Here is a 21,448-nt window from a genome sequence, read left to right on the forward strand (position 1 = left end):
GATATTTTTTAATAAAATTGTCTACGAATATGTGTTATATCATATAGATTCCAAATATACAAAATTTTGTGGGGAAAGTATTTTAGGAGGGGAATTTTGGAAAATTCACCAGAGTCCACTTCAATTTGTCTTAACTTTAAAGAAAATAGATATTTTTTAATGAAATTCTCTACAAATATACCTCAGATTATGTAGATTCCGGGGACATAGGAATTTTGGGGGCTGTTTCCCACTCGCGGGTGTTTCTGAACAAGTCATCCATATTGGTTTCATTTTCTCCGTTTGTGCATCCATAGATTTCTACTGAAGCAACAAACAGGCAATGAAGGCAAATGAAGTCCTCAAAAATAAGTTTTCCTCACCAATATTTTAATAAAGAATTGAAAACTAGATCTTAGATTAATGAATATTTACTATCAAAGTTGCATTTATTTTTTTTATGAGAAAAAAATTTATTTTGAAATTGAGGGGGAAATAGAAAGGAATATAAAATAACAAAACTTATAACATTTCATGTTATTAGCAATAACTTAATATGAAGTTGAGCATTACTTTTTGAAGTCATTACGGATTCTACTCAATTGAATGACTCTTGTTCCACTAATTATTCCAGCTAGAGGAATCAAAGAATCCCTTACTTGAAAAACAGATGGTGGGGAGGGACAACAGCAGGAAAAGCATCTGGTCACATATACCAGCATAAAAAAAGTGGAAGTAAAATAAACAAACAAACAAGAAAATAACAATGAATTATTAAATACTTGCCTGTACCGCTGGAGCAAGATCGTTGCCAGCACCGCTGGACTGGCTCCTGTGCAGGTGGCACATAAAATACACCATTTCGAGCATTGCCGCCTGACTGGCCTTCGTGCTGGTGGCACGTAAAAGCACCCACTACACTCTCGGAGTGGTTGGTGTTAGGAAGGGCATCCATCTATAGAAACTCTGCCAAATCAGATTGGAGCCTGGTGTAGCCACCTGGTCCACCAGTCCTCAGTCAAATCGTCCAACCCATGCTAGCATGGAAAGCGGACGTTAAACGATGATTGATGATATCTTTCACAAACTCTGTGAAAATAACTAACCTGCAGTAGGCATTAAAAAGAGTAATAAAATTGTTAATTTAGATAAAAATAAACACATCAAGTATAGAAAGGAATGTACAATATTTATTATGGCAACATATATATACATAAACACTTATTAAAAAGTCGTGGACTTCATGTTAAGCTATCACAAGGACTACATGTCTGAAACAGTGTTTCAGACATGCATTAAAAGCTAAAAGTATATATTAGCTTGCATTTATTGGACTGTAAGTTCTAACCGCTTTATCACCTTAATTCAGAACTATCAGAGTAAAAACTTTCTGAAGTTTTACAATATATCTGAAAGAATGAAAATATTTTTGCATTAAATTCGAAAAAAATCATAAAAATAAAATTCTTTAAATTTTTTTTTTTTTTGTAATTGTTTTATGTACAACATTTATTTTCTTTCGAATGAGTCTGGTTTTTAGTATCTGATAAATTAACTGTACTCTTTGAGTGAGTAGGCTTCATGGTTAAGTCTGATGTATAAGGAAGACAGTATTGTAAAATGTATTCAAAAACTTCATCTACATTATATCCTGTGCGACTTGAAGTCTCAAAATAAGGAGGCTTTTGTAATTTTTCCATTGGTTGGTTTGCATTCATTTCAAGTGCCAGTTTCTCAGCAGCTTCTACTGACACTTGCCTTGAGCCTGGGGATGTAATATCATATTTGGTTCCAACTACTATTTTTAAGCAACTATCCTGTGCTGATGAAAGAAGTGGTAGAAAGCGCATCCTTTGAAAAGAAAAAAAACATATATATATATATATATTTCTTTTTTTTTCAAAAGTGAAACAAGTTAAAGATAATATTTCATTAAATATTATCATAATTGATGCATTGAGCATTAAAAAGCTAACTAGAAATAAATATGCAATGAGGTAAAACACAATATTAGTTAATAACTAAAACTTTAATTATTTTAGCAAATACAGAAGACTTCATACATGCTTTGGTCTTATTATGTCTTCATCAAAAACACAGATTTTACTATATATGCCACAGTAGTTGAATATTGTACAGTGGTTGGCAGAGAAGATTAGAATAACTTAAATATATAATTCAGAGATGTTATTTGTATGAAAAACAATAGTCAATTTATAATGCTCAAAACAGATATATGTATGCATAAATATGCATGCCTATCAGCTGTATATGCAACTGAATACCCATCTGCACAGCCTTTTACATGTATGCATGTTTACATTGTAGATACCCATGACTGCACATCTGTGTCGGTGTAGCTTCATTTACATTAAAAAAAAATTTCAGCTTATTCAATAATTTTATGCCTCCTTAAAGTTAAAAGCAATTTTATTAAAATATCATAGAGAAAATTTCACACCTACAAAATATCTGAAAGTGTTAGATTAGGAAAGAACTTACCCAAGAGATTCAAAAGACTTCAGACAGTTCAAATTAAAGGCGAATATCGCAGCCCCTGCATTACGACAATAAAATGACGAAAGTCCAGTAAACCTCTCCTCACCAGCAGTATCCTACAGCAAAACAAATCTTCAGTAATCAGCAACACATTTAAAATAGTAATGTCTTATTTAAAAAATTAAACCAACATAAATAAAATATAAACATTTATTTGTAAGAAAAACTGCAGTTTGTTGGCTATACACAAAAGCTTTCAAACATTTATATTCAGAGCACATCACAGAATATGGCGTTTGTAATTGCATGGGACTTAGTTACACTGAAGTAATTTATCTGCTTGATGCAAGAAAAAAAAGTCATCTCCCTTGAAAAAATTGCCAATAAACTATCAGTCTACTTGTTAGTATGCAATAATTCTAAATAGCCCCTACCGAGTTTCTTATCTCTTTTCTTACAAGTATTGCTAATGACACAAGTAGGAGCAGAAAATTACAATACAAAACCCTCTTTCCTTCACTTATCAGCAAAGAGGCTGACAGCAAGCATTCACCTTTGGTTATTCTATAAGGTTGTTATGCTTTGCTTCGTGAACAGTTACAAATACTAGAACTGCTAGAATTTCCTGAAGTCAAAGCTTGTAAAAGAAATGTAAACTTTACATAAAGACAATTGATAACATATTGTGAAAGCAGCTTTTCTAAAATGAAAAGCACAAGTATATCCCTCAGTATTTTTCATTTTATGCATTGTAATATAAAGAGCTTTAACATTCCACAAGATAAAGGCTAGAAATTTTGAAAATAAAATGAAGTCAGCATTTTTAGTGTAGTAAACTTCAAAGAAAACAGTAACTACATTAGATGAAGATTTTCAACTTGTTATATCACATATGTGGGACTATACTGTGTTTACAATAAAAGAAGGCCAATAGGAATATCTTGGAGTTGACAAGATAATAATAGATCAATAATTGATCTAATAATTAATAAAACTGCGTGGAGACAGCTACACTATGTACAAAAATCACCATCTTCAATGACTAGAATTTGCATTTAAAACTGAACTTAGGCGAAGTTATTTGACCCAAATAAGAAGGAAGTAGCAATATTGTTTCAACACTTAGTAACAATGTATAAACCGTTGCAACAACATATGCAGTTAATAAATCTCAAGATGTTTAGTACTGAATGGAAAGCTACCAGGAAACATTGAATTCAAACTACATCTATTTTAATTAGTTGCAGCTCAAAGAAATGATTTTCAGTTTAAAATTTTAAGAGTTCAGGGTTACAATGTTAAAATTTACTAAAATGTACTATGTTGATATATTGCAGTACTGAAATATTCTAGTCTGTCGGTTACGATGACGAGGGTTCTAGTTGATCCATTCAACGGGACAGCCTGCTCGTTAAATTAACGTGCAAATGGCTGAGTGCTCCACAGACACGTGTACCCTTAACATAGTTTTCGGGGAGATTCAGCATGACAGAGAGTGTGACAAGGCTGGCCCTTTGAAACACAAGTACAACAGAAACAGGAAGAAAGAGTGAGAGAAAGTTGTGGTGAAAGAGTACAGCAGGGTTCGCCACCACCCCCTGCTGGAACCTCGTGGAGCTTTAAGTGTTTTCACACAATAAACACTCACAACGCCTGGTCTGGGAATCGAAACCACGAGTCCGCTGCCTTAACCACTGGGTCATTGCACCTCCAATCATAAGATATAAACAATAGGAACAACCTTTTATGATACAAATAATGAAAACAAGTATTCTTACCCAAACAGCAACATTGTAGGGACCCCAGTGTTTCATGAAAAAGGAGGCTCCAATAGTCTATATAAAGATAAAATAAATAAACTTTTAAAGAAATAAAGATTTAATAAAATGGCAGTAAAAAAAATACACAGAAAATATTATCTATGGAAGTTACCAACGTTGAGAAGGATAGGAACAAATTTAAACTTACACAGACTTCTGCATATGCAGTAACTCAGTATTAAACATTGCAAGCAAGTATTCATGTTATTTATTTATCTTTGGACTATTGTAGCTATACAGATCTTCGGAATAGCTGTCATATTTAATACAAACTGCTATTTTTTAAGGAAGCATGCTCTCATTAACCACAAAGATATATAACGTTCTGGTGTACACTACAAAGGCAATGATCAACCATTACCTCTTTATACAGACTGTTAAAGATTTCTTACATTAAACTCATAACATAGGTGGCCACAGACACCTACCTGAAACTGGTTTAAAGTGTAGATATTCAAATTAAAATCTTATATTATGATTTTCTAATTATGTTCCAAACACAAGCCTAATAATGACTTAATCCCACCCAAATTCTTCTTCAAAAAACTATTACAATATGAACAATTATAACAGATAACCTCCAACATCATGGCAATGTATATTTACATATATATAAGTGTGTTTGTGTGTGTATATCAAACCCCTTACATGTTTCTCTGTGTGTGTGTGTGTACATGCGCGCATGTCAGTATGTGTGCGCACACGTGTCGGTATGTGTGTACGCACGTGTGTCGGTATGTGTGTGTTTGTATATCAAACCCCTTACATTTTTCCAATATCTGATGAGATGGATTTGTCTTACACACCCACAAAACTTAAAGTCATATGGAACTGAGTCAAGCAGTTATTAAAAAATATATGTAACCCTGCCAAATGTGTTAAGTATTACTTTTGTTTGTTCACTTGTATTAGTGGTCAAAATTCCATTGAGCGCCAGTTACAAAGGCCAGATAAACAATTGATAATGGGGAGAGAACCACTGCAGTACTCTGATATTTACCCAAATACCACCAAGGAAACATTATGTAACACACCCATCAAGAAAAAAGAAAGCATTATCAAGTGTATGCTCTGGAAAATCTTTTCTTTGAAGAATTTTTCCACCACCACATCTGAATACAAACTCTGCTTTAAATCCTGGGAGTGCTCTGCCCAGATAAAGGACCTTTGTTCTTTATCTGGAGAGGTCACTCCCAAGATTATTGAAGCTGGTTTAATGAACGTCATAAAAAGAAGATATTGGCATCATTCTAACCCTTTCCTAACTTCTTTAAACAGTTACATGACATATTAAACAATCATGTAATGTACACATTCTTGCTGACAAAACAAAGGAAAGACATGAACCAAAAACTTCCATGTGCAGACTTCTTACAAACACAATCACCAAAATATAGAAGAAAATTAGCATCACTACATACAAACACAGAAGCAAAAGAGTTAGTCATTCTTCTAAATACAAAGGATTGTATGAACCACTTTGCCACACCCCTACCCCATATCATAAGCCAAAGATCAATGTCAGAGATCCATTTCTCAATGTGGTGCATGCATGTGTGTACACATATGTGTACCCCAGGTTTTAGAATACTCACGCTGCATCCTTACAGATCACAGGAGACAACTAAAAGTGTTGGCATTAGTAAGGACATCTAGCTGTTAAACACTGCCTGGAAATATGCCTTTCAACCCCTTCAAGTTTGGGAAAAGACAAAATGATGAAATTCATCATCATTTAATGTCCATATCCCAAACTGGCATGGGTTGGATGGTTTAACAAGATCCGATGGGTCCAAAAACAGCATTGAGCTGTGTCTGCTCAGGCAGAGTTTCTGTGGCTTGACACCAACCACAATATTCTATACATATATATATATATATATATATATACTTCTGTTCATCCTCTAATTCCTTATGTACTTTGTACTTCTATATGTAAACCATGTTGGCAAAATAACATAGTCTGCCATGGACACCTGTGCTTTGGTTCTTTCTTTCTTTTTCTTTTCTTTTGTCACTTTTGCTATGAATTAAATTAATGAATTCAACGGGATACACCGTCTGCAAGTAGTTGGGTTCAGCATATTATCCTCCATTTTCTAATTGTTACACAAATTTTGGGTAAAACCTCCACTTTTACCCGCTCCCATTGATTGCACCTAGTATAACACTAGTGTAGCAATAATTGGGTACCCTCCCAGCAGTATACTGGATAGATACTATCCCTTAGTGGGTTGTACCCCCAACCCCTAACTCTCTCACGTTATATATATATATATATATATATATATTTGTTTTGCAATATTCTTGATGTGAAATTGTATGTTGAAACAGATATTGTTATATAGTTGGGAATAGTCATATTTTTGAAGATGAAACATGGGATAAAGAGATGCTGAAGATGTCACAGAATGTTTGATGAAAGAGCTTAGACAAAAGACACTAAAACAATAATAACAATGGTGATGATGATAAAGACCAAATATATAGTGCAGGTGTTTAATTGACAAATATATGACCATCCCCAAATATAACAGTGTGTGTGTGTGTGTGTGTACACAAACTCACACACATACACACATCTGTTAACTATTTCCTATTTTAACACAATTTCTTTCAACAAGAAATCAAGCCTGAGGAGATAGTATGAAATAGGAAATCATTACAAAAGATAAACTCTACTCCAAAATATATTTATGTATGTGCGTGTATATACACAGAGACACATATTTACATACACAAACATAGTCATACACACACAAACACATATATACACACACACATGCATGCATTTAAAACTGTGTGTAGTTAAAAGATATTTTTCCATGAGTACCAAATAAATGTACATTTCTGTCACACTCAGAAATACACAATTCCAGATCATCTATTTAAAATCTCATCAGCATTGTCATTCTAAGTTTATTTCCCATGCTAGCATCGTTTAAAGAAGTTGTTGAGGCTCCCTTTGTTGGATCAAGGGAGCATATTTTGTCTTGGTTCATACAGCTTTCCAATGACTGTGTACTACTATATGCATAGAAATGAATTCCTAAAACTTTATTACATACATTGACCCTAACTCTGATAATATTTACTGCATTCACTGAGCCTGACTTTGATAATACTACATATATATATATATATATTAATCCTGACTCTTTGATAATATATACTATATACATTAATCTTGACTTCTTGATATTTACTACATTCATTGATCCTGCTAATATTCACTACATTCATTGATTTTGATTGATTCTTTAATAATACTAACTGCATATACATTGATCCTGAATCCCTGATACTACATATACACTATCCTGACTTTCTGATTATACTTACTACATATATTGATCCTGACTGATAATAACCGTCTTGGCTATGTTTACACCTTGTTCTAAGTTTAAATTACTCAAACAATGCTCAAATAATATGTTCATTTTTGTTTGTACTTTGTGTGTGTGTGTGTGTGCATGCACATGTGTGTGTAGCATAGAAGTCATCAGTCCTATACATGTTACTTCACTACAACCACAGTTCAAGTAGATATGGTTCTCCTTTATTTTTTTTTTTTTAAGTAACAAATTTTAAAAAGTGATGACATATCAAATAGAATAAGTCACATTGCAGTACACTGAAAAACAAGGAAAATAGAAAGATAAACAGTTGAACGATATGGAGAAATAGAAAGAATAGAATCTAATGGTCTAAATTTTAGCAACACAGAGCAGAGACAATGCATAAGATTGTTACTAATCTTCAGAATGGTTGTAAAGAAAGATGCAGAAATACAAGAGCAGGTAAATTTACAAAATCAATCAAGATACTATGGAAACAAGTGTGACCAGGAGACAATAATAATATAACAACTATACATGATAGCAATTCAGCACTAAATATAACAATCATAGCCATTTTGTGAAAACTTGAGATACATCTCCATTTGATGGTGATTAAAATAAAGAGCAAGTAATGCATTTAAAGATTATCTTTATTCTTACATTGAAAATGAAAAAAGGAATAGGGGTTTGTTAATTGTTGCTGTTTTCGTGTTTTGATGTCAACATTCAGTAAACATAAATAGAAGCAACCCATACAAAAAAAAACACAATAATCAGAGAAAATTAATGATTGAATATTAACTATAATGCTCATATAATCCTTCAAATAGGACAGCACCTAATAAAAAGTAAAAAAAAAAAAGTGAGAGAGAGAGATTAGCAAGAAGCAGCATTTAGGATGAAAGTCCTATTTGCAATGAGGAAGCAGTATTAAAATTGAGTATATTAGATCACATATAACGTGAGATAATGAGATGGTGTTTTCAAAAAGATATATAAAATCATATTTGTGCATAGCCTACATATACACATATATACACAGACTTTATGTGTTCTGTTGTGGCACAGGTAAGTGAAAAACTAATCTTAAGTGGATCTGACTTGATCTTTGAAATCAGTTTGCAACTGATAGAATTGAAGCATTTTCTAGCCATAAAAAAGAAGCCTAGTCCTAGTGATATAATTTAGGCAAAGTTATATATTTGAGGTTATGATTAAAGATAATCAGAGATTGTAATGACCTTGTAGCTGTTCAAATTTGAGAGCTTTAGTTGTGCATACAGAGAGAGTAGTGCAAAACAGATTCTCTTCATGTTTAGCAATTGTATTTAAGCCATCTTTAAAGTCACTGTTCATGAATGCAGTATAAATTTAGTTTGATATCTAGGTTGGATGTCATGACACTTGTGTGCAAAACAATGAAGAATGAGGGGTGGTGTTATCTTCAGAGCTGACTGCAGTTAGAAGTAACAGCACAAAGGTCATAATGTCTGAAAAAAAAGAATGTTAAAGTCTTAGACAAACCAAAGCATACCAGAGTTTACAGAAATGTAAAACTAGAGAATCTTGTAAATGTACACTGAAATGGAATAGCCAGTAAGGTGAGAGACAGGTAAATTGGCAAGGTAGTTTTTGTGTCAGACATAACAAAAGACTTTGTTAGCATTGTGGACAACAAAATTACTTGCACTAAAACTTTCAAGATTGAGAGATCACTGACATTTGATGCAGAAAAGAAAATCTCCAGTAGATATAAATACAGGGTATTGCTAAAAAGCAGATAAAAACCAAGGTGTAGAAGCAAGTGGTTGTTTATGACAGTTTGTACAATCATCGGAATATTAGAAGAGAAGGCTATAAACCAACAGTGACAAGTGAGACTGCCTTTCTTTGGACAATTTGTCATAAATTTTCATGCATTTGAGACAAGTCCATGCAGAATGAAAGTGAAAAATTAAGTGAGGACAGGCACTTTCTCAAGAGCACTTATAATAAAAAGAACACTGACAAGACCTATTACCTTTGTGGATTGGAGTGGCCTGAGAAGCTTTTGCATTTGGAAGCTATGCATACATTGTGAAGTGGAGAAGGAAAGTTTGAGAGGGATTTTGTTGTGTACAGATCATAGCTGAAGAAAATAAAAAATGTTGCATAGCTTATTTGAAGATACTATATTAATTTGAGTTGAACAACTTATTGTAAATTCAAAACTAATCACCACAAATGTTTTGATAACTGTGCCACTTACAAGAGAACTCGAAATACATCTCCAAGATTCCTTCACCAGGAAGGTTGTTTTAACTTTGTTAATATGACATACAAAACATTTTAGTTTTGGTTGTTGCTGCATAACCTTGGTTGTTGTTGCATAGCCCTAAGATAGCTCGTGTTTTAGTTCCACAATGAAGTGCTTCAATAATTGTACTAAAGAAATATTGGTACTTGACACTAAACACTTTTCGTTCTTTATCATCCATCCATCAAAACTCTATAGCTCAAGGAGATCATAAATACATAGAAACATGTGTTTTAAAAGTATATAACCTGGTGGTATTTATCTCCTCTCCAGATATGGCTGGCCATTAGCATCTCTGTAAAAGGCTCTTCAGCCTTTTGAGAGGTATGTTTCTTTTTTAATTTTGCTACGTCCCCACACACCATCTTCACCCAGTAAACTGAACTGGGGGTGGTTAATTGCCAACCACCAGCCATGGGTTAGGTTGTAGTAGATAACATGACACGCAAGTAGCATGTAGCACATGACATATCAAACCCTTCTTATAATTTTAAAACTTCATGATTTGAATTGTACACATACACTCAATGCTGCTGCAGAAGTAAACTTGATTTCTTACTTAGACCTAACAATGTCTCCGATTCTGAGAAAAGGGAAAATGTCATTGCATACTATTTAAAATAAGTTCGAGCGAGTTCGTTGCCAGTACCACTGGACTGGCTCCTGTGCAGGTGGCACGTAAAAAACACCTTTTTGAGCGTGATCGTTGCCAGTACCGTGTGACTGGCTCTCGTGCCAGTGGTACATAAAAGCACCCACTACACTCTCGGAGTGGTTGGCGTTAGGAAGGGTATCCAACAGTAGAAACTCTGCCAAATCAGATTGGAGCCTGGTGTAGCCATCTGGTTCGCCAGTCCTCAATCAAATTGTCCAACCCATGCTAGCATGGAAAACGGACGTTAAACGACGATGATGATGATGAAATCTTATTAGTTAATTTTTGCTGTTCCAATTCCATTCATATCTTAACTACTACTTTATTTTAACGAATCAGGAAGGATGAAAGGTAACGTTAACTTTGAAAGGATTTCATAGAGATTAAATAATAAATATTTACAAACTATTCACTTAAAACTGGTTCATCAAAAAGCTCTTTAATTTGCTCAACAGAGTAATAGAATGTAATATTAATTCACATATTCATCCCAATTCTGATGGCCTTAAAATTTCTGCTAATGACTCATCCTTTTTTTTTTTTTGTTCTTTTTTATCTTTAAGAAAGAAAAATACTATTCAACAGACAAGATTAGAGTTTGAGAAGCTAGTTCCAACAGAGTATTGCTACATCATGCACTGTACAACTCAGTTTCCAACCTTATGAACTGCCTCGGAAATCTGCTTGACTGTTCCAGCTTTTACCCTTACCAAATGTTTAAAATAGTTTTTATCTTTGGATCTATTGTTAGCTTATGACCATTTATCTAAGTTAGCATTGATTGTTTCTTCCTTCATCAGTAAAATAATGGTTTGTGTTATTACTTAACCCTACCCTGATCTATAACCAAAGGCATTCCAGCAGTGACCATTTTTTTTTTGCCTTTCTTTTTTATATATTTACATCTAGAACTAAACTGTTTAATGTATCTTTTTCTTTTTTAAGACAGTAGGGTGTGATTAGTGAGAGAGGGTTGGTTTTTTTTTGTTTTGTTTTTGCTCTTTTTTTTTAGCATTCTGAGTAACTCTCATGTTTAATGTAATTTTAATGATATATAAACATGTGACAGTGCTGCCAATGTTATTATGCAATTTGACCTTAACAACACAGAATTCCTGAAATTCATAGCTGACTTAATAGCTGCTACAACCAATAAATATGGAGTTATTATTTAACTTAACCATTTTACGGCCACAGCATTTTATACCGTTAAAAAAATAATATACTACTGAACATTTTCCATATAGATATCGGTGACTGTTTTTTTTTTTAGATTTGATATAGCTTTAGGTTTTCTTCAACAGGTCAATCGTAATGACCTATTATCAAAGATGTTTTGATATCATGAGACCTCATGATCCTTTTCACAGTGGCATGCTGGATGACAAATTATCAAAATGTGTCTCTTGGATTAAATTTACTAAATAAATACAAAGCAGAGTAATTTCTGACAAGTCTTTCCAAGACCCTTCTTTCAGAATCACAGAACCTTTACTCCTTAAAAATCTAATTATCCTTTTTACCCTGCTGTTGCTGTCACTTCTTTTTGAAACAAACCTCTAGCATCAACAGGTAATTGTTTCTGTCTCATTGTGAAATTATTTCAAAGAATGTTACATTCAATCCTATTTTTTAAAAAAAGGACCCATTGCTCTTCAATGAAGGGCTCTGCCTAAAACATTAGTCTTTTCATTCCCCACGGCAACCAATTTATTTCACTTTTGAACCACTTGTTCTGACAGATTAGCCTACCTAGCTACAAGTAGATACCATATGAAACTACAGCTTATTGCTGCTAGCAGTAGGAGAACTATATAGCCAAAAGTGTAATGCTAAGTCCATTCATGGTCCTGAAATAAGGATCCAATGTGATGCAACTATGAGAAGAAATTCTGAGGTAAATACGATCAGCAAAATTTGAATCTCTCAGTAAAACTTTTAAAGATATAAGTGGCTAAAATGAAGAAAAAAGATTCACTGAACAATGATAAAAATTATTGTAAGTAACTGAATGCTAAAACCCAGATTATAAAGATAACCTTCATTTATGTTATCATCATTGTTATAATGTTTACTTTTCCATTCTTGCATGGGGCAGAATTTTCTCTACAACCAAATTCCCTTCCTGGCACAAACTCCCACCCATTTCCAGGCAAGGTAATAATTTTCCAGTCCATTAAACAGCCAAGGTATGTTAATGCAAAAAAAAAACAAAAAAAAACTGGAAACAAACACCACATGAAAGAACCTTTTGTTTACAAAGATTGTGCGACATTCCAAAACAAGTCAACAAACCCAGACATGTTTTCATAGTGGATCACAAGAAAACAATACATTCAACATTGTCAGCAAAGCCACTGTTTACAAACACACATTAAGATAAGGGGAATATGAACTCACCCACACAAATGCACAGCCATTTCATTTAGTTTCCATCTCCCAAATCCACTCACAAGGCTTTAATCAGCTCAAGGCAATAGTAGGTGGCACATGCCTAATGTACCTGGCTGTGGGACTGAACCCAAAAGTACATGGTTGGAAAGAGAACTTCTTAACCACACACCTAAACCTGTACATACTTTCTTGTAATACTAAGAAATTCCTGAGGCATAGCAATGTCACACTGTCAATATTTCAAAAAAAATTTTACTTGCAAATTCTTCTCTACAAATAATGTTAAGCAATATACATTTAGGAAAAAAAATTATGGTGATTATACATGTGTGAGGGTAGATGTAATTATTTATACATATATCTGTCTAGGAGCATGCCTGTTTCTGAGTGTTCTAACAAAGAAAAAGTACTCAATACACAGAGTTCATTCATATGAAAATGATGGCTCACTCTCTATTTCATGCTTGTTCATGCAACAAGAAATGAATCTGAAACTTGAACAAATATCAAAATGAAAGAAACTCAAGAGTAGTGACAGAGTTAAATGTCAGATTTGATCAATATATATAAATATAAATACATGCATACATAAACACTAGTTATATATAAAGTAAATAAAGTTATATACAGCTGTTCACACAGCCTTTTGATCAACTGTACACATCAGCAGATTCATCAGAAAACTTTATAAATCTGCTGACGCGTTCTATACCACAAATGTGTGCATGTATTTTTATGCCAGAATTACATGAACATTGCTTACCGAATCAGTGGTGACAAATTTTCCATCAATATATCGACATATTAAGGAGGTTTTACCAACATCTTTATCTCCAAGAATCACCACTTTCAAATCTCTGAAAAAATATGAAATTTAGGAAAGTTATTTTATTTTGATATTTCTTAAATATAAACACTTCAAAACAAAATAGTTTTTCTATTAAGAAAAAAATTATTTGTCAGTTGAAAATATTTGAATATATCTGAAATGTCAAATAAAGACTGTTAACAGTTCATGAAGTCTCATATGATACAGGATAGGATTGGCAATAACAAAGAGCACATTTATAAGCTTCATTAGGATGACGATGACAGTAGGTCAATCATGCCTATGTCATATAAACTCATTTAAACAGGAAGCCACCAATAAAACAACTGCAAAATGTGTCAGTTTTTTAAGGACACCTAATTCAAAAGCTTTAACTTTCTTCTGGCTTATTTTTTTTACCTTACTTTGCAGATAAATAATGTCAGACATCAGGCTGACTCAGCAAATGAAAAGATGCACAGTAATCATTGCCTTAAAAATATAGCATGATGACACAGATGGCTCGCTGATCCTTCGTTGTCAAAGTTCGAAAGGAACTGGGAGCTGCTGACAGAGATCCAGTATCAGCAGCTAAATGGAAAACACATGCACAAGGTCCTAATACCATCAGGACACATAACTTTTTTGCAAAAAGTTGAAGGTGCAAGTATGGCTGTGTAGTAAGAAGTTTGCTTCTCAAGATTATTTGTACCAATTTGTTTTCAAATACACCTTTTTCTTTATTGAGCTATGCATCTTTTTCTAAATTCAAACAAACGACTTCAAACAACTGATGCATCCTGTGTTGATTCAGTACAAATTTTTGCTATAATAGAAGAGTATATCTTTGAGAAAGAAATTACAATTTCCTTCTTAAGCTTACTCCAAACTTACAATGTAATGCATTGAATGGTTAAGATATAAGAATTATGAAACGAATACTGAATTTAGTGCATAACAATGCTTTAAAAATCCAATATACCAAAGTACAGTTAATGTTGAAAATATGTTTTTATGTAGATTGAAATAAATTATATTCAAGTTTTCACCAAGACAGTATAAGTATTAGAGCTGAGTTTTGATTCATTAATAAAATATATTACTTTCCAGTTTTAACTAAAAAAAAAGTAATATAAATCTAAAACAACAATAAGTTAAAAAAAAAACTACAACAAAATATTCTAATATATAAATGGTTGCAGCTATTTCTTCAATAAGAAAGTGAACAACATGGATTTACCATTTCTCATATACAATGGTTGGTATATATACGAAGATGGACTGAAAAGTTCATATGCTGACTATGAAGGAGCGATGCTAGAGCTGTGAAATCTTGCATGCATTAACTTCAGATTTTCTTAATAACTGCATTGCTTCTTTGCAGGTAAACTGACATATAACTGTTCAAAGACTTCAAAAGTAACTAGTAGTGACTTCCCTTGAAAATGAACAAAATTTAGCATTATGCTGTTATCAAGTACATGCAGAAAATGGGTTGAGCCCCCAAGGACATTCATGCTGGTATGCTTACTACATTAGGGGATGACACACCAGCTTTATCAACAATGCAAAAGTGGGCAACTGAATTTAGGATTGGAAGGGAGAGTCTTGAAGATGACCCAGTGTCTGGACATCCTGCAACTATGATGACATGTTGAAAAATAAATCTCATTTGGTTACATTCCATGAGAGTATCTTTGTCAGCCTATGAACTTTTTAGCATAAAAATGAATTGTTGAAAAAAATGAAAATTCAATTCCCTTAAGATCAGTTATAGTGTATCTTTAACATCACACCAAATTCAGATTGTTTGCTATTCTTGGTTAGTCATCATTACTTCAGTTTAACAATAAGTATCTAAACCCCACTAATTTTAAGGGTGAATCAATGCTTAGCTCTGTTTTCTTGACATTATGCTTCTATCACAGCCAGCTAACATTCCCAATGACATTTAAGTGGAATGGAACATAATGCAAACTTGTACTGTAAAAATCTACAACACTCACAGTGGAACTGTTCCAATACCTATCAACTTCGCTATTTTGCTACTACATCAGTTTAGGTAAATGAAATATATCTACTAACATTACTTAAAAAAAATAATAAGTAGAAATGAATTTCCTACTTAATGAATCAACCACTTCACACTACAAACATTCTACCAACGTGAAAGGCAGATTGTATGATGCTACTGACTGCCAAGGACATGTGTAGGCTTGAAAGAAATGAAGCTAGTATACTTCACTGGATGTGCAATGTATAACAGTGTATCTTCAGAGAAAAGTTGGGCATAAGAGGCATCAGATGTGGAGTGCAAGAGAGACAACTGCGTTGGTATGGTTATGTCATGTGTATGGATGCGGACAGCTGTGTGAAGAAGTGTTGATCTCTAACAGTGGAGAGAAGCTGTGACAGAGAGAGACCCAGGAAGAAATGGGACGAGGTGGTGAAGCATGATCTTTGAACATTGGGCTTCATGGAGACAATGACTAGTGACAGAGACTTTGGTGATATGCCATGCTTGAGAATACCCATCAAGCTAAGTGAAGTCAAAGCTGTGGCTGTTGTTGATGCCATGTAACTGGCACCTGTACTGGTGGCACATAAAAAGCACCTTTTGAGTGTTGGACCTCACAAAGGCAATCTGGCCAATGCCAGTGTCACATAACTAGCATCCAAGCCGTTGGCACATATAAAGCGCCTTTCAAGCGTTGGAACTCATGGAGGCAATGACAAATGACCAAGAACTTTGGCAATATGCTGTGCTTGAGAAGAAGACCCATCAAACCAAGTGAAATCATAGTTGTGGCAGATACTGGTGTCATGCAACTGGCATCCATTGCCAGTTGCACATAAAAGCACCCATCACACTCTCAGTGGTCGGTGTTGGGAAGGGCATCCAGCCATAGAAACCATGCAAAATCAGACTGGAGTTTGGTGCAGCCCCTCAGCTTACCAGCCCTGGTCAAACCATCCAACTCATGCCAGCATGGACAATGGACATTAAATGATGATGACAATGATGTTTGAAAAGCATTTTTATCACTTGATGCATCTTCCTTGGAGTGGTTGAGAGATTTAATTGTCTTAAACTATGAGTCAACAAAAATTTACTGTTTCAGAAGAAGATGAACTAACAGAAATTACAAATGACAAAAGACTCATTCACATAGCCTCCTGATTGTTTTCCAGGGAGGAATGTCCCATCATCATAAAGAAAACACTTAAAGCACTCCTTCCTTTTTCAGTTTTAGATCTTTGTAAAACTATTTTCCCTATATTGAATATTATTAAGAACAAGTACAGGTCACAATTTCAAACACTGGGGGAGGAACTAAGAATAAGCTTGTCAATCATACAACCTCAGAAATGATGTATCATAAGACATTAACAGTTATCATATATTCAGTCTAGAAATGCCCTGTACCTACACCAATATTACAATAAAATCTTTTCACTTTCACTGCTTCATCCTTAGTTTATGTGTACAATTAGAAGTAAAATCGAACTTTATACTAGAGAACTGCAATTTTTAATGCAGTACACTGCTGTGCATTCCTTTGCAGAAAAGTTTAGTATGTGCACCCATCTATTTTAAAAACAATTTAACACTCTTTTTATATAATCAAACTTGAAATGCTCATAATGTGCTGTATACTTTTAGCACCTTATTCAGTGCACCGGTTGAAAAGTACTAGTCTGGAAAAAGGGTTTGTGCTGATGTCCTGTGTGGGCTCTTTAATATTGATATTGAAACAATGATTATGGTGTCTGGTATGCTAAATCAGGAACTTTTGAGACAGAGGTATTATTGTTTCAACCAGGTCAGCTTAAACTGACCAGAGTATGGTGAAAGGCATTCCACCCATGAACATCTCATTTTTTATTCACTCAGTGTATCTAAGATGTTATCCAGCTACTTCCTTTTGTTAAAGATAGGATGTGAACTGAAGGATATTTGGCTGCTATTTCTTAAAGCTCCTTTCTTAGTTAGTATGTAGTGTATGTTGTTACACAAACATTTGACCAACTTTGCCCTAAGCCCATCACTAAGTTGCTTACTAATTATAGTGACTGTCCTTATTTACTCTAGAAATAAGTTTGACAGCTTACAGTATTAATTAACATAGTGTGTTGTTTAAGAGAAAACTGTAAATGACTGGAGCTAGAACAGACAAAAAGTAAAAATAAAAATCACTTGAAAACAAGACCAGAAGTCCAATGGATTCACTCTTTGCTCTTAAGCTACAAGCCACCATTAGCAGCTCATTTGCTCTATCACACATCCTTAATGCTACAGATAGGAGCTATTGCATCCATAGCTGAATAAAATTAGGTACTGAAATACCATTTTTTGTCAGTTGATTATGTTTTACAGCCTGTGGTTTTTAGGAGATGCTGAATCTCTGTCAAAGAAGAATTTTTTTTTTCTTTTGTTAGCATCTGCTTCAGGAGGGTGCTCAGCTGTTCTAGTGCTTCAACCTTGCAATCACCTGTGGTAAAGTGGTGGATGTTTTAGGGATGGCTCAAAAGATTTTCGTGGGAAACATCAGTCTCTTCTGGAGCAATGTGTAATTACTGGAGTGTACATACCTATTTTGATTATTTACTAATTTTCTTTCTTTGCCCCTCCTCCTTTCACCATTTTCTTACTGTTTACTTTGGTAAAATAATTACTTTTAATAATGTACACAAGTTATTACAAATAACTTCAGACAGGAGCTTATTCTGCCAGAATATTAATTGACTTATCAGTTTATTTAGGCACAGAATAACACTTATAACACGGAAAGGATATTTATGTTCTTCGATTGTAATATAATGTTCATGCTTTTTCAAAAACATTAGCAGTAGAAGTGAGCTGAAGCCATTTGCAACTAGGATAACTTATGGGAATATGACTTTTTGTGTGCGTCTTTCGTCTAACACGCAATTTAACTTCTCAGTTATGAGCCAAAGAGGTAACCTCCACATCAGTCATAGGCAAAACGCGACTCACAGGATTTCCCGAATGGCACAACTAACGAAAAATTACCCTTAATCTGTTTAGTAATGCGGCCCACTTCTCGAAAAAGGTTGTTCATCCATGTTCCTACGTGATCGCCCGACTTGCTAGAAATAGCAGCCAAATCTCCCTGATATTACAATCTACTGTTTAAAAAATAACATGTTAGACAACGTAGTCTGCTGTCTATACAAAAAGGCAGTATGATCATAGCTAGATTTGTCTTCGAATATAAGTCTACTGGACCAGGATTGATCCACAATTGAATAACAAAACCTCAGTAGGTGAGGTCGTATTGAATCGTAGTTAAAAGATACCCGTTTTAGTAACACGCTGCTTTCAACTAGTCTTTGGTGCCTTATTTGCTATGCTATTAAGCATGCGTGAATACCTTTTTATGTCTGTTGGCTGTATTCCTTAACTATATCAGTTCTGTATGTTGTTTCAAATATTATTATTAGTATTTTCAGTAGTATAAATTAAAGTGACCTGGGATGACTGTGAAATTAATAGCTTACCACAAACTTATAAAGTGGTTAAGGGATTGTGACATCAGCGGGACGTATAAATGAAACAGTTTCGATTGAAATTCGAAACCGATTGGCTGATTGCCACGAGAAGCTTACTTCCCTCATTCAATGCATTTGGCATTTTATCATTTACAACAAAACTTGAAAAACAAATTAGGGTAAATTTTCAGATTAATACCCGCGCGATTTTCACTAGGGTGTTAGGGTTAGGGTTTACTTTTAGGGTTACGGTTAGGGTTAGGTTAAAGAATTCCGTCCCTAACCCTAACACCCTAGTGAAAATCATGCGGGTGTTAATCCGAAAATTTACCCTAATTAGAAAATGTACAATTACATTTGAAGTATTTTAATCGATTTCGATATCAGTTTCATAAGCAACTTAAAGGTACTACTAAAGCAGCACGGTCCCGAACGCGCAGTCGTGCGTCCGCGCTAGCTAGTCGTGAGTGGTCGATCCTAACCCTAACCCTAACCCTAAACATGTATTCATTTACACACGCGGGTTAGGGTTAGGTTTAGGGATAGGGTTAGGGTTAGGGTTAGGGACAGGGTCAGGGCTAGGATCGACCACTCACGACTAGCTAGCGCGGACGCGCGACTGCGCGTTCGGGACAGTGCTGCTTTAATAGTACCCAACTTAAAAGCATATATATTGATTTTTTTTTTTAATCCTATTTTTTTAGATAAATTATCTAAGTTGCTTCCTGATTGTCGCATGTTAAATGTGATGGTAATTAACTCGAATAATAAACCAATTAACTTAACAACGGTAATTTTAACAAGTCATCGGTCGGAGAATGCATTGCAAACAATAAAAATATCTAATAATAACGAAGGCAAGTTAATTTAGCTAGATTAATTTCCATTCAAACATTCTATTTCTTTAATAAAACAGAAACAAAGGAAATGTTAAACTATCAAACTACAATCTGTGTAAAGAAACTGAATAGTCAGTTTCTATAGACATATAACAATTTAAAATAATTGGAACGTTGTGATGTCAATGCCTCTCCCTCATTTCATCGGAAACTATTTTACAGTAATTTGTTTTCTTAACAAAAACCTGAAATGTTTAGTGATGGAGCAACTATCAAAATTATGTACAAGTACACGCCTTTTTTTTTTCTTTCGTTCCACATGATAGTTTCTATAACACGGGGCAGCTAAAAAGCTATACAAAATCCATTTATAAAAATAAACATTTGAAATGAATATACGAATATAAACACTAATGAAGATTGCAATACACATATATAATAAATATTCAGGTAAAGGCTACTTACGCTTTGCTTTTTTTAGAACTCATTAAGAGTTTGGTTTGGACATGCAGTTGCTATGCTGGACAATGGTCACAGTAAAAAGAGGCTTCAGCGCTGGCTGAAATTGAAGTAGTCGCCGAACAAGACTTAAACATGAAAACTGTTTGTGTACATTTAACAATTAAAAGTCATTCTGTCTCCTTGATATTTACACGAAGCTAAATAATCCTGATCAACTGAACACATATATCCATAACACTTCAGACATTACCCGGAAGCACTCCAGTCACGTGGCCGCTCTCAGTCATTACGTCACTGTGTTAACTTCGTCAAACTTCTGCTCTCTTGGCCCTATCTTTTTATCAAAAAATCATAATCGCTAAATATACTATGAAAATCAGTTACGAAATAATCATTTTGACGGCGAAGGTAAAGAATACGCACACCACCCATATGCGGCGCTTAGGATTAGGGTCTCGCCGAAAACGGGTGGTGTGCGTATTCTTTACCTCCGTCTATTTTTGACTTATTATTTCAAAATATTATCCTATTTATGATAACTGGAGACAGGATTTATAAGATAGAGAGCAGTGATGGGAAGGATGGGTGTTACTCAGAAAGATGTTCCCTTCTTTTCACCTCACAAAAGACTGGAGGCTTATAACGTCTTGCTCTACCTTCCCATTGCAACCTAATTCTTAGTAGCCTTTTGCATCATTTGTAGATAGAACAAAACAGGGCGCAACTACAGGGTTTTACCCCACAGACTTTACAGGGCATAACTACAGGGTTTTACCCCCCAGACTTTGGGAGGTCAACAGTTATACTAAACTTTAATATTATCTAACCTTTAACGCTGGGG

The 21,448-nt window shown here is 34.3% G+C and overlaps 1 protein-coding gene across 1 annotated transcript; it reads right to left on the minus strand.

Annotated features, from left to right (window-relative positions):
• Positions 1–1,147: 1,147 nt before the first annotated feature.
• On the minus strand, positions 1,148–20,909 carry LOC106868052 (ras-related protein Rab-20). The gene is made up of 5 exons (XM_014913162.2): positions 20,611–20,909; positions 13,748–13,841; positions 4,257–4,313; positions 2,482–2,594; positions 1,148–1,830 (listed from the first exon to the last, which is right to left on the minus strand). The coding sequence occupies exons 1-5, from the start codon at positions 20,631–20,633 to the stop codon at positions 1,476–1,478; spliced, it is 642 nt and encodes a 213-aa protein (XP_014768648.1). The 5' UTR covers positions 20,634–20,909; the 3' UTR covers positions 1,148–1,475.
• Positions 20,910–21,448: the final 539 nt, after the last annotated feature.

This window comes from Octopus bimaculoides, chromosome 3, assembly GCF_001194135.2.
Source record: "Octopus bimaculoides isolate UCB-OBI-ISO-001 chromosome 3, ASM119413v2, whole genome shotgun sequence".
Taxonomy (NCBI): domain Eukaryota; kingdom Metazoa; phylum Mollusca; class Cephalopoda; order Octopoda; family Octopodidae; genus Octopus; species Octopus bimaculoides.